This window comes from Nerophis ophidion, linkage group LG17 (genome assembly GCF_033978795.1).
Source record: "Nerophis ophidion isolate RoL-2023_Sa linkage group LG17, RoL_Noph_v1.0, whole genome shotgun sequence".
Lineage (NCBI taxonomy): Eukaryota > Metazoa > Chordata > Actinopteri > Syngnathiformes > Syngnathidae > Nerophis > Nerophis ophidion.
This window is the reverse complement of record NC_084627.1, coordinates 22,733,945-22,760,315: the sequence shown is the minus strand read 5'-3', so window position 1 is coordinate 22,760,315 and position 26,371 is coordinate 22,733,945. Positions and strand designations below refer to the sequence as shown.

The following is a 26,371-nucleotide window of genomic DNA, read 5'->3' as shown; positions in this document are numbered from 1 at the left end:
TTAATTATTTATTTATTTCTATTTTTTTTTTAATAGGTACTGAACTTTCTGTTGGAATTGAGCCGGTTGTTATAAGATTGGTAATAAAAGTAAAAATAGCGTCCAACTTTGTTTGACTTCTTCTGGGCATGCATTAAATTACTCTAATTTGGTTTCTCGTAAAAATACCAAAAACAACTTATTTTCAAGCTGTGGCGACGATGATTTTGCCGGACGGTGTGCCACATTTTTTTACATTAAGGGAAACCCTGGATTTGTGTATCTTTAATAATACTCTGTTTTCCTCAAGGTTTCCTTTTACGTTCTCTGTTATTCATCATTTGGGCTATTCAGCTGGTGGCCTGCAAGTTCAGTTCAAAAGACTTGTGAGAAACTCACATTTTTGTCGCAGATTCTTAAAAACAGTAGAGCTTCTGTAACTTTGACAAAATAAATAGACCAAAATCAAATGTACACTGTAGTGGATGCAGGTTCTGTGGAATATACAAAATAAGAGAATTAGACATTTTTTTAATATATTTAATTTAATCAATTCTTTATGTAACCCATATGGAAATATAGTGTCACTAATATATTCTCCTATTATTTATTTCTAATTTATGGTGTGCCAAAAGTCACTTAGTCACTTTGGTCACTTAAAATGTTAATTTATGATGTGTCAAAATCACTTCTTCACTGAACGTCACCGAGTGAAGACACGAGTCATCATTGTATTTCAAAGACAAAGTTTAAAAGTTAAAAATACTTGTTACTTCTGTGACCGAGTGTTGGAAAAGCAGCATAAGATAGCCGGGTTTCAGTGGGCGTTGGATTGCTGTGCTTTGTGCTGCTGAGAACTCCAGTAAGTGGTGATTTGTGAGTGAGGCCTACAGTACATTGCTGTTAGCAAACCTGTTAGCCTAGCCACACTGTTAATGCTAAAGAGAGGAATCTGATAACAAGACACATAATTAAGATGTACAAAACCAATTGGAGTAATATGATGTCTTGAGATAATGCCTTGTGACATGTTAGCATGTTGCAGTTGAATAACTTTATTGTATTTTTGTTTTGTGTAAAAGAGAGGTTTATTTAATGTAACTGTGTTCAGCCTCATGCAGTGAGCAGAGGAGCTGCATTCATTCCAATTCTGCTAAAACAGCCTTGTCATGCTGCTCAAAGGGGAACTGTTGATACATCTCATTTATTCAATTGATGCAGTTAAAATGATACTCATTATAATACATGATGACCAAAATATGATTTCAGTTAAATAATCATTTGTTTTATTATGTGATGGTTTAAAAAGTTATATTTCACGGTTCGTAATTTAAAGATATAAAGGTAAAAATCCTTAAATGGATGTAACTCATTTCATTCATTGAATTCTTAAGTAAGAAGTGAAGCTACTATAGTTTTCATGATTTGATGCTGCTGTTAAAGTCTTACAGACTTATATGGAGTACAGTGTGAACCGACCAGTATTCATATGTATGAGTAACTGTGTTTATTGATTTAAAATTGAAGTTAATATGGTACCATATGGAAGAGGACTAAGAGTAAAAAGAGTATTCTAATTGATTACATTCTGTATTGCTATGTACAGATTGGTTTTTTGTGTGATCCTGAAGTCTGGTTCCAAGCTGGACTTGAGTTTGATGGCGAGCCAGTCCCAGTGAGTGAGAGTCTGCGGAGAGGGAGCGTTTGGATGTGGTGTGGCCAGCTACATCGGTCTCCACACTCTGCAGTGACCTATTACTGAACTGATCTACCATCAGAGTCGCAAGTATCGAACCGAATCGATATGGAATAACGGATTACAAAAGAACTAAGGATTCCCAACAAAGGGATATAAAGAGTGTTCAATTCAGTACTACCCGGGTAGAAATCAAATTTAAAAGGGACATTTCTTCAATTTTTTCCTATTTTGATTTTTGAAACAGAGCTCTATTTTTATTTTATTTTTGGGGTATTTTCAATACAAAAAGCACACTGTTCATGTGTTGTTGTTTGTTATTGTGCAATAAATTTGCCAGCAGCAGTTCTGTGGTCCACTAAGTACAAAACGTCTTATTTCGAGTCTCTCAATTATACGGCAAAGAACCTAGTAATCTTAATTGTTGTACTAACCTGCTATCCTACAGTAGGGGTGCTACATTTATTTATTTAAAAACATTTTTAATAGGTACTGAACTTTTTGTAAATGTGGCACCCATACAAACTTTGTTTAATATCCCTGCTCTAGACCAACAGTAAATTTACTTGTGTACAATAAGTCATATTTTTGGTTTGTTTAATAGTTAAAACAAATTTACATTGTTGCAATCAGTTGATAAAACATTGTCCTTTCTAATTATAAAAGCTTTTTTTTTTTTTAAATATACTACTCTGCTAGCATGTCAGCATACTGGGGTGGATCCTGCTGAAATCCTATGTATTGATTAATACAGAGTCCTTTTGAATCGGAAAAATATCGTTTTTAATCGAGAATTGTGTTGAATCGAAAAAATCGATATATAATAAAATCGCGACCCCAGGAATCGATATTGAATCGAATCGTGGGACACCCAAAGGTTTGCAGCCCTAATGTGTACTGTAAAATACAGTTAAAAAAACTGTTTATTTGCTGGATTTACTTCTGTGTAATTTTGCATAAATTACAGTGTAAGGGGAGATGTGTAAATTATATTATTATATCTTGCTTGTCTGCTTGTACTTTGAGAAATAAAGCCCCCTTTTTAGCTGCCGAAAAGCTAAAACAGATTTCTTAACCCTTGTGTGGTGTTAGGGTCTGTGGGACCCGTTTTCATTTGTTATTAAAAGAAAAGTTATACAATTAATTCATTTTTCAAACTGAGACTCACTGACTTAGGCTCATTTTCTGTGAGGAACATATATCAGAATACTTATTTAATGACCAAACACCATACACCCCCCCCTATACATTTCTATTACATATAAGATGTCTGGGTCCACTGGACCCGGCACCATTAGAAGTGTGGAAATTTATGTTCACACACACACACACACACACACACACACACACACACACACACACACACACACACACACACACACACACACACACACACACAGCAGGCCTAGACTGGAGGAGGACAGACTGTAGGTACGCAGAACATCAGAGGGTCAATTGTGCGAGAAAATGTGAGCAGACAGTGTTGACAAACCATGTTGCAACCTTGTGTGGGAACCGCAGGTGCAGGAACACAAAAGAAGAAACTGGCAGAGAAATTTTCATATTGTTACTCAGCCAACGTTTGTGGGTCTGATGGACCCGTTGCATTTTGTGGTCCATCAGACCCACAAACGCTGTCTGGGTAACAACAATATGAACATTACACAAGGGTTAATGTTGCAGTTTTTTTTACATAGAATGTAATCCTCCCTGAACCATATGCACATCCTTACTTGAACGTACTGTGTGGTTGCTGGTTCCCTTTTTAAAAAGTAGACAGATTCTCTGTTTTCCATGGACACAGTTTGATTTTGTTGTGGTCCTCTTCACATTATTGCCTGAAAGCCTGTCGACAGTAAACCGATCGTTTTTTCTCTCGCTCTCATTGAAGATTTCAATGTGATGATTCTATTCAGCTGTGCTGCAATTGAAGAAGTTCTGCAACACTGAAGAGCAAAGAGATATGCCGAGTCAAACTTAAAAGTGTAAAATGCAGGGCACACGCTTAGAAATGTGTGAGGTCTGACGTCAGGATGTATTGGGCCTGGGCGAACTATAGGTATCTCACCTTAAAGTAACGTAAAGAGTAGATTTGTGCACTAATGATATAATTTTGTCAACTCTTAGTTCATATTGCATATTTTTAAATAATCTTTTTACTGATTTAAAAAAAACAACAACTGTATACCTGGGCCACCCTTACATTTTAGGGGGAATTTGCTTCTTTGGGAAATTGTACCTATCATGCACAATCCTTGTGAGAAACATAACGATGGATGTTTTATTTTTTTTTGCATTCTCAATATTAAATAAATGCAATCAAAAGTTTGCTTACATTGGAGCCTTTAGAACGCTTGCAATTCCGCCAATAAAACCCTTAAAAAACCCTCGAAACATCTCCTTTGAGGTTTTATATACATGATGTAAGTAGATATGTAATGTAGTAACATTTAAAATATTTAATATTTACAAATTTTGGTTATTTTTAGCATTAGGAAGAACGTCTTTTTTTTCTTCATTAGTGATTATTACTCACTGTAGATTTTATGACAGCTAACAATAAGAAGACATCACTTACTGTACAATATCTGCTGTTATTAAGACGCTGACTGCTAAAATGTACATATATTCCCATTTAGGTGAAGAACGTCTTATAATCCTCATGAAAAAACGGAACAAGCATCTATTCCTGACGTTTTGGCCATTTCTGAGTCCTAAATGGCTGTCTAAGTGTACTAACTTGTTGGAATACCTTCTAAGGCTTTTTCAGTCCAGGTGAGAGGCATGATTTATGATCCACAAAAATTTCCAGGGAGCAAGAAAACGAGAAAGCAATGATGTAAACATAGGGACACGCGGTAGTGATCACGACGTCGCTATGAATAGTTTGTCAGCATTAGCGCTTATAATAACAATATCACAAATACTTGGTTAATATTCAAATCCCGAAATGTAAATAGAGTATTGTTGGAAGTTTTTGAATGGTTATTGATTGGATTCTAAGGGTGAAAATAGAGGAGCTCCCATTGGCTCAGCTGTAAGCAGACTTTTATTGACTTTTGTTTACAAGTTAGGATTCATAAAAAAAATCCATCTGTAGTCATGTCTTTAATAATGATTGTGAACGAAAAGACAAAACTCCCAAAAAATTGCAGTTCCCCTTTAACGCAGTCTTGGTAATATGACTCAAGTAAAAGAAAAACGTAGCCATCCAAATAAATACTTGAGTAGGTAAGTTTTCATTGGTGGGTAACTTCATTCAATAGCTATTCTTAGTATTTGCACTACAATCATAGCATGTGTGTGCAAGTGTATGGGTGTGTGTGCATGACAGACTCTACTACAGAATGTACCACAAAAGACAGACATTTTACAGTCACTTATGTTCTAAAAGGGCTAATGTTAGCATAAAGTTACTGTAATGTAATGTCAAAATAAAAAACATCTACAACTTGTTGCGATCTGCTGCTCAGATCTTCACATGTTTGTTATTTCCATTTTTGTTTCATTCTCAGTCTGACCCGTTTATTTCCTGTTTTGCCCATCACTCTGGTTACTCATTAGTTCACCTGCTACACTCGTACCGCACACCTGCTTCAGCTAATCACCCTCCTTTATAAGCCAGCCTTTTCTGTTCAGTCTTCCTCGGATCCTAATTTGCCCACGCGCAACAGTGACGACTCTCGACCTTCATCTTTGTATGTATATTCTCGCTAGCTTTTACGCTAAGCCATTTGTTTATTCCAGCTCACATGCTGAGGAATTGTTTTTCTGTTTTTGGTTTGCCTTCTCTTTACAGCAGTGTTTTTGTTCCTAGCCTTTTATTATTTAATAAATCCATTTATAACTTACCTTGTTGTGTTCATCGCTTCGACGCATCCCCGGAAGAACCAATCCGGCATTACAATGCCACACAAGCGTCACAGTAGGATCCGAGCATCAAAATGTTTTTCCGCGTCGAAACCACGGGAGGAACCCTTCGACTTGGGTTTGTGGTTGGAGCTCGTGGCTTGGGAGCAGGAAAGACTTGACTGTGGGCCTGAAGTCCCCTCCGAAGCCGTTCGCGCTGCCCCGAAGAGGCGGGGGGTCCAGTGGAGAGGTCCCCCGCACGGCAGTAATGTTCCAGCACCACTTATTCCTCCCCATGGACACAGCAAGTTTCACCCCGTCCAGGATTCACCCGTCATTACCGGTAATCCTGCTTGTTTTTTTTCAAATCATTCCTTAAGCTGCCATGACACTTTTTCTGACACAAGCGATGACGTCAATTGGGGAACGCCCACCGGTGACGCAACACCGGCCTCTGTTGATGACATTTTTTCAGAAGATTTTTATATTGTGGACAGTAATTCTCATTCCCAACCTTTTTTGAATATCAATAACATTCATGACAAGATACAGAATTATCAGGATATTTTTTCTTATTATTCTAGTCAACCTCAGTCACCTAGTTTTTCTCCTACACCTCCTTTAAAACCTCATTCTTCGGCCAAGTCCAAGGTGTTTCCTCCCTTTTCTAAAGGAAATTCTGGACAAATTAAAGGGGAGGAGTCGGCCCGCCTCCAAGCCTCCCACCACCCTCCCTTAAGGTCAGTCCCTGACCATAGGGAACGGGTCTGGGATCCCCGTCTGGAGGAAGGGGCTATGACCTATAGCTGTGCTACGGAGGTAGCACAGATACTACCCTCTAAACCACAGCCACCATGTAGACCTCCTCCACCTGTTTTTCCCCCGGCCAAATCTCAACGGCCTTGTAGACCTCCTCCACCTGTTTTTCCCCTGGCCAAGTCTCAACGGCCTTGTAGACCTCCTCCACCTGTTTTTCCCCCGGCCAAGTCTCAACGGCCTTGTAGACCTCCTCTACCTGATTTTCCCCCGGCCAAATCTCAACGGCCTTGTAGACCTCCTCCACCTGTTTTTCCCCCGGCCAAGTCTCAACGGCCTTGTAGACCTCCTCCACCGGTGTTCGGACTCGCGAGGTCATTACCTCCAGCACGTCCTCCACCACCGGTGTTCTGCACTGCTCCCAGTCTGGTTCTCACACCAGCACATGACTCTCGCCTGGTTTTCAAGCCAGAATTAGACTCTCGCCTGGTTTTCACACCAGAAAATGTTTCTAGCCTGGTTCTCAAGCCAGCACTAGACTCCCACCTGGTTCTCACACCAGCCTCCGACCCAGAACTGGTTCTCATACCAGTTACAGACTTTAGCCTGGAGCCCACTCCAGTACCAGCTCCAGAGCTGGAGCCTACTCCAGTACCAGCTCCACGCCGCCAAGCGCCGGTACCAGCTCCACGCCGCCAAGCGCCGGTACCAGCTCCGCGCCGCCAAGCACCGCCGACGACGGGGCTGGAGCCCACACCAGCGTCGACGACGGGGCTGGAGCCCACACCAGCGTCGACGACGGGGCTGGAACCTTCACCTGTGTCGACAGGGCTGGAGCCCACTCCAGTGCCAGCTCCTCGACAAGCGCCGGTACCAGCTCCACGCCGCCAAGCACTGCCGACGATGAGGCTGGAGCTCACACCAGTCACGACTCCTGCGGCTCCCAGGCCGCCTCCGACGACTCCTGCGGCTCCCAGGCCGCCTCCGACGACTCCTGCGGCTCCCAGGCCGCCTCCGACGACTCCTGCGGCTCCCAGGCCGCCTCCGACGACTCCTGCGGCTCCCAGGCCGCCTCCGACGACTCCTGCGGCTCCCAGGCCGCCTCCGACGACTCCTGCGGCTGCAGCACCCGCATCATCCTCGCCAGCTGCACTCGGGCCTGCTTTGGCTGCAGTCCCCGCACCCTCGTCTGCTGCTTCCAAGCCTGCTGGGATTTCGGTGCTGAGGCGTCGTCCACCACGTCGACCACGGGCGTGGCCTCTGCGAGGTCATCCTCCTCGCCAGACACTCCCTCCTCCATGTCGGCCACGGATGTGGCCGTGCCCGGGTCGTCCGCCTCGCCGGGCACCTCATCCTGCGAGGCGGCCACTAATGTGGCCTTTTCGAGGTCGCCCGCCAAAACTTGTTCGGCAGCAGCGTTCCACCCGCCGCCGCCACATGATGTGTCCTCGGTGGATTCGGGGACATGCGATCTGGCGACCCTCCACCGTGGCCTCCCTCCGCCCTCCCTTCGTTTGTGGACTTTCTGGTTTTGGGGAGGGGGTTCAAGTTTTTGTTTGTGTTTTTGAGACATCTGGTATCTGTCTTTTGTTGGGGGGGAATACTGTTGCGATCTGCTGCTCAGATCTTCACATGTTTGTTATTTCCATTTTTGTTTCATTCTCAGTCTGACCCGTTTATTTCCTGTTTTGCCCATCACTCTGGTTACTCATTAGTTCACCTGCTACACTCGTACCGCACACCTGCTTCAGCTAATCACCCTCCTTTATAAGCCAGCCTTTTCTGTTCAGTCTTCCTCGGATCCTAATTTGCCCACGCGCAACAGTGACGACTCTCGACCTTCATCTTTGTATGTATATTCTCGCTAGCTTTTACGCTAAGCCATTTGTTTATTCCAGCTCACATGCTGAGGAATTGTTTTTCTGTTTTTGGTTTGCCTTCTCTTTACAGCAGTGTTTTTGTTCCTAGCCTTTTATTATTTAATAAATCCATTTATAACTTACCTTGTTGTGTTCATCGCTTCGACGCATCCCCGGAAGAACCAATCCGGCATTACAATGCCACACAAGCGTCACACAACTTACCGCAACATTTTTTTTTTTAGTTGGAAGGGGAATTTTTGTAGGCTTAAATGTGAATTTTTTTACTGACACAGATGACAGCACATGATATAAATGTTATTTTTCCTGTATGTAAACCTTAAAGAGTTGTGCTGTCTCGTTTGATATCATGTCCACGTTAATCAATTCATTACCATGAATTGATTTACGTGGACCCCGACTTAAACAAGTTTAAAAACTTATTCGGGTGTTACCAATTTGTGGTCAATTGTACGGAATTTGTACTGTACTGCGCAATCACAAACAGATCACTCCGGACAGGACTTGCAGGTAGGAACATGATTTAATCTTGAACAAAACTCAAAGAGGTACAAAAAACGGAAAACAAGGCGAAGGAACAAGGTACCAATCGCACTTGAAGCTAAATACTTAGCATGGACTAGAAGACAAGAGACATGACGAGAGCATGAAGCAAACACTTAGCATGAAGCAAAGACTTAGCATAAACTATGGCCTGGAACACATAGGGAACTGTGGCATGAAACTAGCAAGACTTATTTGGCAAGGCATGAGGCAAACAATGACGCCAGGATGACTGACTGGCAAAGGCAGGCTTAAATAATGTCTCTTGATTAGAGCCAGGTGAGCGTACCGAACACCAGCGGCAGTTGAAAATCCTAAGTAGCCGTGGCAACCAAACCAAACTCAGGTGGGACGGCGTGGCGCAGTTGGGAGGGTGGCCGTGCGCAAACCGAGGGTCCCTGGTTCAATCCCCACCTAGTACCAACCTCGTCACGTCCGTTGTGTCCTGAGCAAGACACTTCACCCTTGCTCCTGATGGGTGCTGGTTAGCGCCTTGCATGGCAGCTCCCTCCATCAGTGTGTGAATGTGTGCTTGAATGGGTGAATGTGGAAGTCTCCTGTCCAAAGGCAAAACCCAGTAACTCAATTTTGGTCAAAACTGAGCTGATAATAATTTTGGAGTTCCTAGGTGATATGCTTTACATTAGTGTATGCGATATTGTAATTTGTTCCGTAAGTAAGCTTTTACGCGCATGGCAGGACCTAGCAACTAACACATAACCGCGTAGATACAACAGAAAAACCTAGTATCTCAAGGGACTAATCTGAGCTTCTTTGTCAGTCGCCTTATTGTCTTTAATGAGACATTTGCACAAATGGGGGCCTACGGTTAACCTGATTATGTGATATTATGGCACGAGGGGATATTTGGAAGATTGGCCCAGGACGTTGCAAGCACCTTCATTAAATGTGTTGTTCTTGATTCTTCCCCTTGCATACTCTTTTGGGCAGATAACTATGGAGGTCAAAATAAAAACTGGACGCTGTACACGGCTCTTGCCCAATGTGCAAATGCAGATTGGGGCCCATCCGAGATTGTGATAAAATATCTGGAGAAAGGGCACACGTTCATGAGAGCAGATTCAATCCATGGCTCAATCGGCAAGAAAAAGAAAGCTCAAGAAAACATCTATACGTTTGATGACTTTGTAGATCTTTGTAAGACAGCATCAAGATAGATTGGTTTTCCTTTGTTTTCTCAAAATCAGCTAGAAGTGAGTTACTAGGTTTTGCCTTTGGACGGGAGAAGTAGCGTCAAAGCGCTTTGAGTACCTTGAAGGTAGAAAAGCGCTATAAAAGTACAACCCATTTACCACTAGCATTTAGGTGTCAAACAGGAACTAAAAGAGTCCAAAACTAACAGAACATAACAAAAACATGATCAGGACCACGGATCATGACAGTTACTGCTCCAACCCCTGACTGATTAATTGATCACCCAATACAGAGTACAGAGTTTATGTAACGACCGGGTCGCATCGTGGTGCGGAGTTCGTTCTCCCAGGATTGCAGACGAGCTTCGGCCACACCGTGAAGGTAAGAACAAATGATTTATTTGGAAATAAATCAGACTTTAACAAAGAAAAACGTGCTCACGTGTGTAAATAAAAAGTTCTGTATTATGGATACGGCAACAGCAGAAGTCACACTGGTTTGCAGGTGTGTAATTTGTTGTGAGTTCATGCACTGTGTTGGTTTTGTTCTTTGAACAAGGTGATGTTCATGCACGGTTCATTTTGTGCTCCAGTAAAAAAAAAACATATAACATTGTCTTCAATTTGAAAAAATAAATAAATGTATTTTTCACTGAAGAAGGGTTCAGTGATATGAAACTGGTGAGGACGGCATGGCGCAGTGGGAGAGTGGCCCGAGGGTCCCTGGTTCAATCCCCACCTAGTACCAACCTCGTCCAGCCGTTGTGTCCTTGAGCAAGACACTTCCCCCTTGCTCCTGATGGGTGCTGGTTAGCGCCTGGCATGACAGCTCCCTCCATCAGTGTGTGAATGTGTGTGTGAATGGGTAAATGTGGAAGTAATGTCAAAGCGCTTTGAGTACCTTGAAGGTAGAAAAGCGCTATACAAGTACAACCCATTTCCATTTGCCATTTAGGTTTGGTACCTCCTACAAGGTTAAGAACCACTGGTTTTGAACAATTAGTCTGAAAAGGTCAAGGTAGTAAAAGGTACCCCAACAGGTGGTGTCAGGTTCAAACAGTGTTGACATCTATTAAACAAGACAATAAGGCAAGGAATCAAACAGAGACAGCGTTAAAAATGGACTCAGATCTGAGGAGAGACATGGCCTCTGTACACCTCACACAGTTCCTGCACCAAGCTCTGACGAAAAGGGTTTACGTCTCCTCTTTTATTTAGATATTCAATGTTTACGCAACAACACATGTCAAAACAGTCATTGTTTTCGGTCACATTGAAGACAAAAGAAGATGATGCCTCGGGCGTGGGCCCGTCCTGGATTCAGCTTTGTTAGGTCTTTGAGGACAATGGATAACCCCTCCTGTGTCATTCCAACGTACACAGCGGAATCTTCCAAGACCTTGCTTGGTCGAACAAGGACAGCTCTCAACTACTCAATGAAATAAAAGAGAGCTGAAAGTTTTTTGATAATTCACACACAATTTTTCCAATAGGTGGCTAATACTCAACAAATACATACGTTTGCTGTTTGAGATGTATGGTGAAAGAGGTCAGGGTTCTGGAGTTCACGTATTGTATTTGGTATTTCATTCCAGGTGTGAGATGCACAGCAATCTAGTCAGTATTGATTATATAAAAAAAAAACATCCTGTTATGTTCCAGGTCTGGGCGGAGCATTTGGCTACCTAGTGGGAGCGATGGACTGGGGTCATTCCGCACTGGGTCAGATGCTGGGCAGCGAGTTCCAGGTCATCTTCTTCTTTTCTGCACTAACCTGGACCGTCTTCCTCACCGTGCACCTCTTCAGTATTCCCGAGCAACCGCTGCCTCCCGCCGATGACCACGGCCCTTCGGCTTTCAGCGCCCTTCGTCAGCTCGGGTCCCAACACAACGGCTACGGAACGCTGTCCAAAGAAGCTCCTTCGTCTGTGGTCCCCGACATCCGGCAGAGGTCCTTCTCTGCCCTTGAGGAGGCCAGCACGCTGACTTCTACTGCCAAGCAGACAGACAAGGAGGTAACATATCTACTTAGTTTTTGTGGCTTCTGCAGTCCTTTGAGACACTTGTGATTAAGGGCTATATGATTGATTGATACTATTGATATAAGATTGAGTAATTATAGCCACATAGAACAACTTTGGATCGGTTCACTGGATCGGTTCGCAGTCGAGTATGAAGCGACCGGATTGAGAATCAGTATCTCCAAGTCCGAGTCCATGGTTCTCGCCCGGAAAAGCGTGGAGTGCCATCTTCGGGTTGGGCAGGAGACCCTACTCCAAGTGGAGGACTTCAAGTACCTAGGAGTCTTGTTTACGAGTGAGGGAAGAGTGGATCGTGAGATCGACAGGCGGATTGGTGCGGCGTCTTCAGTAATTCACTTATGTGTTTGAAAAGGTGCTTATATTATATGTGTGACTGGGCTGGCATGCAGTTTGTATGGAGGAAAAGCGGCCGTGACGACAACTTGTTGGGGACGCTGAAGGCAGTGGCTTTAAGGCACGCCCCCAATGTTGTTGTCTGGGTGGAAATCGGGATAAATTCGGGAGAATGGTTGCCAGGAGATTTTCGGGAGGGGCACTGAACTTCCGGTGTCTCCCGGGAAAATCGGGAGGGTTGGCAAGTATGAGTATTAGCGGTGAATGCGGTGTTACAGCGGCACCGCTGCTGTATAATACCGAAGGGCCAGCTCTAATCTTAACTTGATGAGTTCAGTTTGTTATTGCAGTTCCTTCTTTTCCCCATTTTTGAGCAAATTTTGATTAACTATTTTTCTGTATCAGAAACAACATAGACGTTTTATAGCCCATTTTTTTTCTGTTTTTCTTTTTTGTTATTGTTAAATTTCATAGTTATATTCCTCGCTAAGTGTCACTGTTTGTTGTTGACAAACCCCAAGATGCAGAGAAGAAGGCAGGCATCGAATAAGGAAACATGGTTTTAATACAAAATACTAGTACAAAACCAAACAAAGGGTAAAAACAAAAAGCACGCACGTGGGCGGATAACAAACTAGGCTATGAACAAACAAAAACTGGAAGCAGGGAACAAAAAACAGTAAGCTACACAACGCGACCAAATATAGCTTACCGCTACGCTGCAACGAAACGCCAGGAACGACAATACAGAAGCGACATGCAATACAATAATTTAGCACTGACTGGAGGAACAAAGCAGGTAAAATAGGAGCTGGCTGATTGACATCAGGTCTGGCCAGGTGCCAATCAGCCACAGCTGAGGGGAAACAAAGCACTCAGACAAACAGGAAGCTGAACCAAAATAAGAGTGCTGACAGGAACTAAGGACAGGAAATACTAAACACACAGAGGAGAAACTAAAACACGAACAAACCGTCAGTGGCAAGCCTGACAGCTAAGTATGGTTGGAGACTGATATTTTTATTTTCTTCCTTTCAGAGTGATTTTTGGTTTGTTCACTTTTCGTAAAACCTCTTCGCCTCGTTGTCAGGGTATAGCCGTTGCTGTGTTGCCCTGACTCAGGAGGTGAAAAGCAAACTTTCAAAATAAAAGCCTGCCGGATTGTTCTCCACTCCTATTTTTGATCAAGTCCCGACAAACATGTCACAATCTTTCATTACAATTATTATTAGATTCTTGTACGTGGTTTTATTTCCTGTCCAGCGCTCTTATTTTTGTTTCCATCTTCTGTTTGTTGCCTGAGCACTTGCTCCATCACCTGTTCCTGGTAGCACAATCAGGATGCTTTTAATGCAAGCCCTGTCTTCTGGGTCACGGTGCTATTTGCTTTTCTTTGCACCTTTCCCTGCAGCACTATTCCTCTATTTTTCTTAATGAATGCATTTCACCTGCCCTTCGCCTCCCGTCTCTGCATCATGGGTTCACAACCAACAACACCAAGCCATAACGTAACAAAATACACATTAACACTTCCATTTTCTACCATGTAGCCTACAAAGTAGGATTAAAATTTTGACTCACCCATTATTTGGAGGCCGTAATAATTAATCAGGGAAAATTCAGTTGTGTTCTTACTTTAAGAACCAATGGAACTTTTTTGGAGAAGTGGTGCAAATACCCTGATCTCTTTGTGAAATCATTTTTAAATTGAATCAAATTGGCTGTGTGTATGCAGGATCTGGTGTTGGATTGTTAAACCAAGTCTTCTCCAGATTGGAGTTAGACTGTGCACCTAGCAGCAACAGTCCTCCCTCGCCACATTCCTGTTTTTTCTTTATTTCTCAAGCATATTTGACACAAATTTTAAGGCAAACGTTGCTAAATAAACTATGTGTATATTGTATATATTACACAAAAATATAATATAATGATATAATATATCAGTATGTAGTATATCAGTGGTTCTCAACCTTTTGTCAGTGATGTGCATTTTTTTTTAATTCAAGTACCCCCTAATCAGAGCAAAGCATTTTTGGTCGAAAAAACGAGATAAAGAAGTAAAATACAGCACTATGTCATCAGTTTCTGATTTATTAAATTGTATAACAGTGCAAAATATTGCTCATTTGTAGTGGTCTTTCTTGAACTATTTGGAAAAAAATATGTAAAAATAACTAAAAACTTTTTGAAAAATAAACAAGTGATTCAATTATAAATAAAGATTTCTGCACATAGGAGTAATCATCAACTTAAAGTGCCCTCTTTGGGGATTGTAATAGAGATCCATCTGGATTCATGAACTTCATTCTAAACATTTCTTCAAGAAATCTTTAAAATCAATATTTATGGAACATGTCCACAAAAAATCTAGCTGTCAACACTGAATATTGTTGTATTTTTATTTTTTTTACAGTTTATGAACTTACGTACATTCATATTTTGTTGAAGTATTATTCAATAAATATATTTATAAAGGATTTTTGAATTGTTGCTATTTTTAGAATGTTTTAAAAAAATCTCACGTACCCCTTAGCATACCTTCAAGTACCCCCAGGGGTACACGTACCCCCATTTGAGAACCACTGTATTAGATACTGTATGTATGTATATATATATATATATATATATATATATATATATATATATATATATATATATATATATATATAAATATTAAGTATATGTTATATTTTAAATTGCTACTATGGTACATTTTTAGTCTACTCAATACCTGCATTATCCTTTCCATCTTTACCCTTTCCATCCGTTGTAACTGAGTTAATGTGTGCAACTATTTCCTTTGTGGATCAATAAAGTTTGTCTAAGTCTAAGTCAATAAATACTACCACAGTTTGTCCATTTTGTCATACAAATATTCATCGCCCCAGAGTTGGAGCATGGATGAATTTTTATGAGCGCTTTAAAGTTTGGCCGATGTCAACTTGGCATCAACACCTTCGAAGTTTACAGCTTTTGATTTGACTCCAAGTGTCTTTGTTCAGCTGGCCTTCAAAGGTCTTTGTAGAGAATATCACATTTTATGCAATGGCTGTTAGGATGCCTTGATTTTATAACAGTATTATTAATGTCATATGAGAGCTCTGTGCTTTATAATCTATACTTTATTATTTTGTTCTTTAACATTTGATGCACTGAAACCACCCCTGCACTGTACTGTGCGCCCTCATTTGAATATAAGGTTTGTAACTCTAAAGTATGTTTAATGATATTGTGGACACTTAACTTACACTTAAACTAAGACAAACTTTATTGTTCCACAAGGGAAATTATTTCACACAGCAGCTCAGTTTTGAAAGATGCAAAGGGCAAGGATGGGAAATATAATGCAAGTATTAAGTAGAAAAAAAAGTACCAAAGTAGCAATATAATATATAACATATGTAATAGTTACATATTATATATGCAGCATATAATATATACTGATATATTATATATTTGTATATACCATATTTTTTGGATTATGAGTTGCACCGGCCGAAAATGCATAATAAAGAAGGAAAAAAACATATACCGTAATTTTCGGTTTATAAGTCGCTCCGGAGTATGAGTCGCACCGGCCGAAAAAACATATATACGGAGAGGTGGGTAGAGTAGCCAGAAATTGTACTCAAGTAAGAGTACTGTTACTTTAGAGATTTATTACTCAAGTAAAATTAAGGAGTAGTCACCAAAATATTTACTTGAGTAAAAGTAAAAAGTATGTTGTGAAAAAACTACTCAAGTACTGAGGAACTGATGATTACAGCAACAAATAATGCACAAAAACATAAAAATAGCAACGAGCAAATTCAGAGCCAGGAATATCTCTTAAGCAACTAAAACAATATTATATATTAAATAATAGTACATTAAAATAAAAAAAAACTAAGGCACATTGAGCCACAATAACTTAACAGCACCATTGGCTCAGTAGGCATTCAGTGATTGATTGATTGAAACTTGTATTAGTAGATTTCACAGTTCAGTGCATATTCCGTACAATTGACCACTAAATGGTAACACCCCAATAAGTTTTTCAACGTTAATCAATTACTTAATAAATGACCAAGTTGAGGTGATCTACCTGTTATATACATATACATACACACACATATCATATATACACACACACACATATCATACATATATATATATATATATATACATCATACATATATATATATATATATATATATATATATCATACATACATATATATATATATATATATGTATGATATGTGTGTGTGTGTATATATGATATGTATCATACATATATATATATATATATATATATATATCATACATATATATATATATATATATATATATATATATATCATACATATATATATATATATATATATGTATGATATGTGTGTGTGTGTATATATGATATGTGTGTGTATGTATATGTATATAAGAGGTAGATCACCTCAACTTGGTCATTTATTAAGTAATTGATTAACGTTGAAAAACTTATTGGGGTGTTACCATTTAGTGGTCAATTGTACGGAATATGCACTGAACTGTGAAATCTACTAATACAAGTTTCAATCAATCAATCACTGAATGCCTACTGAGCCAATGGTGCTGTTAAGTTATTGTGTCTCAATGTGCCTTATATATATATATATATATATATATATATATATATATATATATACAGTATATATATATATATATATATATATATATATATATATATATATATATATATATATATATATTGCCTTTTTTGTTCACATGTTAAAGGTGTTTTAATGAATATACATCAATCAATCAATGTTTACTTATATAGCCCTAAATCACTAGTGTCTCAAAGGGCTGCACAAACCACTACGACATCCTCGGTAGGCCCACTTAAGGGCAAGGAAAACTCACACCCAGTGGGACATCGGTGACAATAATGACTATGAGAACCTTGGAGAGGAGGAAAGCAATGGATGTCGAGCGGGTCTAACATGATACTGTGAAAGTTCAATCCATAATGGATCCAACACAGTCGCGAGAGTCCAGTCCAAAGTGGATCCAACACAGCAGCGAGAGTCCTGTTCACAGCGGAGCCAGCAGGAAACCATCCCAAGCAGAGGCGGATCAGCAGCGCAGAGATGTCCCCAGCCGATACACAGGCGAGCAGTACATGGCCACCGGATCGGACCGGACTCCCTCCACAAAGGAGAGTGGGACATAGAAGAAAAAGAAAAGAAACGGCAGATCAACTGGTCTAAAAAGGGAGTCTATTTAAAGGCTAGAGTATACAAATGAGTTTTAAGGTGAGACTTAAATGCTTCTACTGAGGTGGCATCTCGAACTGTTACCGGGAGGGCATTCCAGAGTACTGGAGCCCGAAATGAAAAAGCTCTACAGCCCGCAGACTTTTTTTGGGCTTTGGGAATCACTAACAAGCCGGAGTCCTTTGAACGCAGATTTCTTGCCGGGACATATGGTACAATACAATCGGCAAGATAGGATGGAGCTAGACCGTGTAGTATTTTATACGTAAGTAGTAAAACCTTAAAGTCACATCTTAAGTGCACAGGAAGCCAGTGCAGGTGAGCCAGTACAGGCGTAATGTGATCAAACTTTCTTGTTCTTGTCAAAAGTCTAGCAGCCGCATTTTGTACCAACTGTAATCTTTTAATGCTAGATATGGGGAGACCCGAAAATAATACGTTACAGTAGTCGAGGCGAGACGTAACAAACGCATGGATAATGATCTCAGCGTCTTTAGTGGACAGAATGGAGCGAATTTTAGCGATATTACGGAGATGAAAGAAGGCCGTTTTAGTAACGCTTTTAATGTGTGACTCAAAGGAGAGAGTTTGGTCGAAGATAATACCCAGATTCTTTACCGTGTCGCCTTGTTTAATTGTTTGGTTGTCAAATGTTAGAGTTGTAATATTAAATAGAGTTCGGTGTCTAGCAGGACCGATAATCAGCATTTCCGTTTTTTTTGGCGTTGAGTTGCAAAAAGTTAGCGGACATCCATTGTTTAATTTCATTAAGACACGCCTCCAGCTGACTACAATCCGGCATGTTGGTCAGCTTTAGGGGCATGTAGAGTTGGGTGTCATCAGCATAACAGTGAAAGCCAACACCGTATTTGCGTATGATGTCACCTAGCGGCAGCATGTAGATGCTGAAGAGTGCAGGGCCAAGGACCGAACCCTGGGGAACTCCACACGTTACCTTAACGTAGTCCGAGGTCACATTGTTATGGGAGACACACTGCATCCTATCAGTAAGATAAGAGTTAAACCAAGACAGGGCTAAGTCGGACATACCAATTCGTGTTTTGATACGTCCTAATAAAATATTATGATCGACAGTATCGAAAGCAGCGCTAAGATCGAGGAGCAGCAACATAGATGACGCATCAGAATCCATCGTTAGCAATAGATCATTAGTCATTTTTGCGAGGGCTGTCTCCGTGGAGTGATTTGCCCTGAAACCGGATTGAATGGTTTCACATAGATTGTTAGACGCTAAGTGTTCATTTAACTGCTCCGCAACAATTTTTTCGAGGATTTTTGAAATAAAGGGAAGTGAGACACCGGTCGGTGGTTGTTAGACGCTAAGTGTTCATTTAACTGCTCCGCAACAATTTTTTCGAGGATTTTTGAAATAAAGGGAAGGTGAGACACCGGTCGGTAGTTTACCATGAGGTCAGGATCGAGGTTAGGTCTTTTAAGAAGAGGATGAATAACCGCTTTTTTGAATGCTAGGGGAACAGTGCCCGAGGAAAGTGATAAGTTTATAATATTTAGCACTGATGGACCTAATAATACAAAGAGCTCCTTGATCAGTTTCCCAGGAAGAGGGTCAAGTAAACATGTTGTTTGTTTTATTCCATTTACACGTTGTAACAATTCCTCTAATGCTATTTCCTCAAAACGAGAGAAACTATTTTGGAGGGCAGTATCCGCCGTATATACAGTCGTGTCAGTGTTACTATAACCCCGTTGTAGCTGGGACGCATTGTCTTTAATCTCCTTTCTAATGACTTCAATTTTCTTACTAAAGAATTGCATAAAGTCATCAGCTGAGTGGGTGGAGCTACTGGAAGGAGTCCCTTGTTGGGTTAGCGATGCTACCGTACTAAACAAAAATTTAGGATCGTTTTTATTACGGTGGATGAGATTTGAGTAATATTTAGCTTTAGCTAAGGTAAGCATGCGTTTATAAGTTATTAAACCATCACTCCATGCTTGATGGTGCACCTCAAGTTTAGTCGTGCGCCATTTGCGTTCCAGCTTTCTGCATAATAATTTCTGAGCTCTAGTTTCTTCTGTAAACCACGGGGTGCGCTTTTTTGGAGCCTTTTTTAACTTTAGTGGTGCTATGTTATCAATGGTTTCGCGCAGGGCATCGTTAAAGTTGTTAGTGAGGTTATCAATAGAGCCCACATACTTTGGGAATGGTGCCATTACCGAGGGCAGTAGGTCAGCAAGAGTTGTCGTTGTGGCCGTATTAATGTTGCGGCTGCTATAGCAGTTATTATTATTATTAGTTTGACGAACATGCGTCTGAACCTCGAATTTTATAAGGTAATGATCGGACAATACTTTAGTGTACGGGAGTATCGTAACTTTGGAAACTGTGATACCCCTGACAAGCACTAGGTCTATCGTATTACCGTTGCGATGCGTGGGTTCATTTATTATTTGTGTGAGACCACAGCTATCAATTATAGTCTGGACCGCTACGCACGGTGGGTCTGATGGGGTATTCATATGGATATTAAAGTCCCCCATTATGATTATATTATCGGCGTGTGTCACTAGATCAGCAACGAACTCTGAGAATTCATTGATAAAGTCTGAATAGGGCCCTGGGGGGCGGTAGATAACAGCCAGGTGTAGAGGCAGCGGTGTGACAGACTTCATAGTAAGCACCTCAAACGGTTTATATTTATTATTTAAGTTAGGACTAAGGTTAAAGTTTTCGTTGTATATTAGTGCGACCCCCCCCCCCCCCCTTTTAAGCGGACGGGCAATATGCGCATGTGTAAAGTTAGGAGGACATGCCTCATTTAGCGCAAAAAAGTCGTTTGGTTTAAGCCAGGTTTCGCTGAGACCGATGACGTTAAGATTGTTGTCTCTGATAATATCATTAACTAACAACGTTTTGGGAGACAATGATCTTATGTTTAAAAAACCTATATCATAGGTAGTCGGCTGTTTTGGGGAATTTTTGATCAAATTATCCGTAGTAGCAATATTAATAATGTTGTGTTTATTATGCCCAGTGCATTCAGTATAATTACGACCATATCTAGGAATTGATACGACGGGAATTTTCCGATTGTTTGATTGTTGCTTTGATAAACTGCACGCATCATGGATAGCCACCTCAGTAACGGGGATTTTCCGATTGTTTGTTTGTTGCTTTGATAAACTGCACGCATCATAGTTAGCCACCTCAGTAAAACACATGTCCAACTCTGAAACACTCAAAGCAGAAAAAACTTGTTCTAATTTAACTGACTCCTTACCCAGACCAGTAGTCTCGCATCCTTTATTTAAATGCGGCTGCATTTGAATAAAGGATGCGCATTAGAAAGGAGATTAAAGACAATGCGTCCCAGCTACAACGGGGTTATAGTAACACTGACACGATGGTATATACGGCGGATACTGCCCTCCAAAATAGTTTCTCTCGTTTTGAGGAAATAACATTAGAGGAATTGTTACAACGTGTAAATGGAATAAAACAAACAACATGTTTACTTGACCCTCTTCCTGGGAAACTGATCAAGGAGCTATTTGTATTATGTTTAACAGAGATTCCTATCTTTCATGAAGACAAGAATATAAGTTGGTGTATTACCTGATTGTGATGACTTGCATTGATTGGAATCAGACAGTATAGTGCTGATAACGTCCATGTTTTCAAATGGAGGAGAAAAAAGTTCTTCTTTTCTGTCTAATACCACATGAAAGTCGTTGGTTTTTGGCATCTTATTTGTCCAGCTTCCATATTCGTTTTTATACACTTTACAAGAAATACATTTTGCGGCAAACTCCGTATCTTGCTAGCTTTTTTGCTCTGACTTTCCGAGACTCTTATTTTGTTAGTGCAGGCGCGATGGAGCGGCACTTTTATTGTGAAGACAGGAACTGTGCGATCAGTCTTTAGGCTTTCGACGGGAAGTACGGTTGAAATAAAAAGTGTATTTTTTCCTTTACACTTGTGATTGATTGATTGAAACTTTTATTAGTACATTGCACAGTACAGTACATATTTCGTACAATCGACCACTAAATGGTAACACCCCAATAAGTTTTTCAACTTGTGTAAGTCGGGTTTTACGTGTGACGGTCATGTGACCGCCTGGCTCTGTTTGATTGGTCCAACGTCACCAGTGACTGCATTTGATTGGTGAAACCTAGGCATGCGTGGATCCTACTGTGAAAAACCAAAACAAACATTAATAGATCGATAAAAAAAGTAGCGAGTAGCGAGCTGAATGTAGATAAATGGAGCGAAGTAAAAGTAGCGTTTCTTCTCTAAAAATATACTCAAGTAAAAGTATGTTGCATAAAAACTACTCTTTGAAGTACAATTTATCCCAAAAGTTACTCAAGTAGATCTAACGGAGTAAATGTAGCGCGTTACTACCCACCTCTGTATATACGTCGCACTGGAATATAAGTCGCATTTTGGGGGGAAATTTATTTGATAAAACCCAACACCAAGAATAGACATTTGAAAGGCAATTTAAAATAAATAAAGAATAGTGAAGAATAGGCTGAATAAGTGTACGTTATCTGACTCGTAAATAACCAACTGAGAAGGATAGATAGATAGATAGATAGTACTTTATTTATTCCGTCAGGAGAGTTCCTTCATGAAAATTAAAATTTTCAGCACAATCCCATTCAAGATCAGACAAACATTACAGGGAGACAGAAAAGGATCGCTGACGGGTCTGCCGGCTTCCAGCGCCCCTTACAAAAAAGGTGAGATACAGGTAAACAAGGTGGGGGGGAAAGGGAGAAAAAAATAGAAGATTAAAATAAAATAAAAATATCAGTCTAAGCCTGGGCCCTGGAGAGGGGGTGCAGACTGAGGCCAAGGGGAAAAAAAACAACTCATAGCCAAAGAACACATCCCTCTTACATGTGTGTAAGAGGGAAACATCAAACAACAAAGAACACAGAGGACATTAAAGACATTAAAGCAGCAGATACAACCAGACACTTCTACATTCAGCTATGAATAAAAAGTAAAATAAACATATCCACTGTGGTGGCCTCTGCGGTGTTCCACGCCATCGTCCGCTAGGGTGGAGGGAGCATGGCCAGAGACAGGAGCAGACCCAACAAAGCAACCAAGACAGCCGACTCCACTCTCGGTCAGTGTCCAGTCCGCATGGATGAGCGAGGATACGTCCAAGGTGACTGAAGTGTCCGACACCTGCTCACCCAGCCAAGACACCGCGAAGCCTCTCCGTCCCGGCGCTCAGTGCTAGCTCTGCAGCCCTGTCCCCTCATCCACATCTCCTCCAGCCCCTCCAAACCGACTTCGGTGTGGCAGACACCCAGCAGCTGGTCTCCATGGCCAAAAGGCTCCCGGGAGGCAGATCCAGAAGTCCACAAAAAACCACCACAGAGGTCACGAAAGTGCCACCACTTGTCACACAGTCCCAAAGGGTCCCGGACCAAAAGGCAAAAAAACATAACAACACATGAAAACAAGAGGGAAACACAAAAGGATGACACAAGAGCACAGAGATCCTGCCTACAGCAGCCACTACAGCAGCGCCATCTTGGGAAAAACAAAAAAAAATGTTAACGTAACATATTATGGTAAGACAATCCCTCACTCTTAAACGCTAAATCCGATGAAATCTTCTTCCTCGAATATGATTTGATATTTTACAGTAATGTGTTAATCAGAATCAGAATCAGATAATTTCACACATAAATCGCTCCAGAGTATAAATTGTCATTTATAATCCGAAAAATACGGTAATATATAAAGTATATAACAAATCTCAATTACCAGGTACAATAATACAGTACATGTAAAAGCTGCAGCAGATAAAAAAGGGCAGCATAAATAGAGAGTAGATGCAGCAGAAAATATGCATTATAAACAAAGAGAAGTAGGTAACATAGAAGCAGTCTGTTAATAGGCAGATATCATCTATTGCTGTATGGCAGGGGTCGGGAACCTTTTTGCCTGAGAGAGCCATGAAAACCAAATATTTTAAAATGTATTTCCATGAGAGCCATATAATATTTTTTTACACTGAATACCACTAAATGTGTGCATTTTTAAGTAAGACCAACATGTTTAGAGTATAATAAATTTCCTATTATTTTTAATAACATTCTTATTCTGAAGTTAACCAATAATAAATCAAATACTTCTTACCATTAATGCGTCTTCTTGAACAAGTCTGGTAGAAAACGGATGGATAGATAAAATGCATGAGAATGTTTTATATTTTGAACGGTATTTTTAGCACTGTGATTACTAGCGGAATTATTCATAATTATCGTGTTAAGCCAGGGGTGTCCAAACTTTTTCCACTGAGGGCCGAACGCTGAAAAATCAGAGCAAGCGGGGCCAGTTTCATAATTTTTATTTTAAAAACCAATACAATATATGTATAAAAAAATATACATTTAGGCCTCCACTCAGTTATGATTCCGGGGACCCCAAAGGGTTTTGGTAAAAAAAAACATGAAAAATGTGTCATTATTCAGTATTATAATTTTTATTATTATGCAAGTTTTAAATCTCTAGATCAACATTAGAAAAAAAAAAAATGGAAAAAACACAAAATATGCAAAATTTTCACCCAATACCTTTTTAGGTGGGGTATTTGAGATTATATAATAATTGGAGCCTTAATTTTGGATTTTGATTTATTATTATTTTTTGAGCAATGACACTTAAAAACAAATCACACTAAAATATTTAGGGATCCAGAAGTGTCCTACTTATTAAAGTGTTAAAAAATAAATTATACATTTTAATTACCGTTTACTTTTAGCACAATAATCTCGAGATCAACTTCAGATATATCCGTCAATTTTAAGTTTTATTGTTGTTTTTGTTTTGTTTGTTTGTTTTAGGCCCTTCTTTAAAAAAAACAAAAAAAAAAAACAGTTCAGTTTTTTATATGGTAAAACACAAAATATGCAACATTTTCCCCAAAAAATATCTCCGAGTGGACTATTTAATGTGATGTAATCGAAGCTTTGAACAGGTCAATAATTCAAAATGACATTGATTTTGATTCATTATTATTTTTTAAAGAAAGAAACAGCCTGCGTGGCAGCATTGCAACAATTTCTTGTTACATTTCCCCTGTTTGCTCTTTTATACCACTTTTTATGTTTTTAATTTTTTTTTAATTGTATTCTTAAAATGTGTCGTGGGGCCGTTAAAAAATGACCCTCGGGCCGCACTTTGGACATCCCTGTGTTAAGCAATGTCAGCTAAGATTTATCTGAGAGCCAGATGAATTCATCAAAAGAGCCACATCTGGCTCTAGAGCCATAGGTTCCCTACCCCTGCTGTATGGCGAGTGATTATACAGCTGGATGGACTACTCATGGGTAAATATTTTATGTTAAAACAAAAATCTATGTAGGTTAATTTAGAGCATGTTTATTTTTTTAAATGGCAGAAATTGGCATCTCTTTTCCTTAAATAAACCCAGAATGGACAAAGCGACACAAAAACAACTCATGTCCCCTTTGTGAAGCTATTTTTGATCCTACACAAACATAAACATCAATTAATGCCATCATTTATGTTAACATTTCTAATTGGACAACTGGTTTTCACATATTTATTTATATTTGTCCACCAGATGGCACTACTTTTCCCATTCAAAGCATGCAGTAAGGCCTTTTACTGCTTTCAATCTTGCTACTGACATAGTAGGTATAATAGGCTGCAACTATTAATTTGAATAGAAAAAAAAAAGCTTTGGTTAATATTTTGTTGCTTCTATTGATTGTTTAGTGAGAAATCCAGAACGCACGGATACGCAAATATAGCTTCAGCGCGGACGCTGCAATTATTTATTTATCTATTGCACATATGTTAAAAGTTACATTTCAATGTTAACAATGTGCATTTAATTATTTTTTAAAAAGTGGAAAAACTGTGGTTTATTCAATGTATTTTACTTAAAATGCACATTGAGACTACAAAGTATGTTTTTAACGATTAATTAATTAATCGAACAAACTGATAGATAACTTAATGTATGTTGATGTAACTTACAAACATTGCTTGGAGTGATGACTGAATAATGCTTTTGAGTAGAAACGCTATAAACGAACAGTAGACAAAATGGGGTATACTTCCAGTTCAAGGTACAAAACAGGAAGTACATTTGCATCCCGCAGCACCTGCAATGAGCGAATTCGTCCAAAAGATGGTGACATAGCACAAACAATAACACACCTTTTCAGCGTCTCTGTCAGAGTTGAAACCTATTTGTTGAATACAAAACATTATGGCCGTTAGAAAAAAAAAATCCATTAATTAGCCGCACCGTTTTATAAGCCGCAGGGTTCAAAGCTTAGGGATATGGTATCGGCCTATAGGCCGGGTAAATATAGTACTGAGTACATTTCAGGCTTTAAAAGTCTTCTTGCAACTCCTTGAAAAGTTAAACATACAGTGTACACTGTGTTGATCACAGGTATGAAACTCAAGGCCCGGGGGCCAGATCTGGGCCCGCCAAAACGTTTTATGTGGTCTGAAAAAGCTCAGAAATACAATCAACAGAGCACTTCACCCATTTTTTTTTGTATTCGTTCTTTTAGAATTGACAGAAGCATTAATGTACTGCATGCACATTCATGTCTTTTAACTTCAATATGATCCGATTACTATTAACAAACACACATTACACAAACAACACATATTACAAACATATTTTTGTTCGGCAAAAATAAATACTTAATTATTTGTTCGTCACCCTGAATTATCATTAAAAGCTAGTTATCCATTATTTTGTAGGTAAATAAAAGTATCTGCAATTTTATTTTAACATCATAAGACGATTAAACATAATATTCATACGTATTCACTGAAACATGTGGCCCTCAAGTGCGATGTGGCCCTCAATAAAAATGAGTTTGACACGCCTGGGTTAGATATA

The 26,371-nt window shown here is 39.9% G+C and overlaps 1 protein-coding gene across 1 annotated transcript in view; it reads left to right on the top strand.

Annotated features, from left to right (window-relative positions):
* slc45a2 (solute carrier family 45 member 2) overlaps positions 1-26,371 on the top strand; it is a 101,990-nt gene that overhangs the window by 40,788 nt on the left and 34,831 nt on the right. The window contains exon 3 of the mRNA XM_061876586.1: positions 11,520-11,872. Coding sequence (XP_061732570.1) covers positions 11,520-11,872 — 353 coding nt within the window. The remainder of the gene's footprint in view (positions 1-11,519; positions 11,873-26,371) is intronic.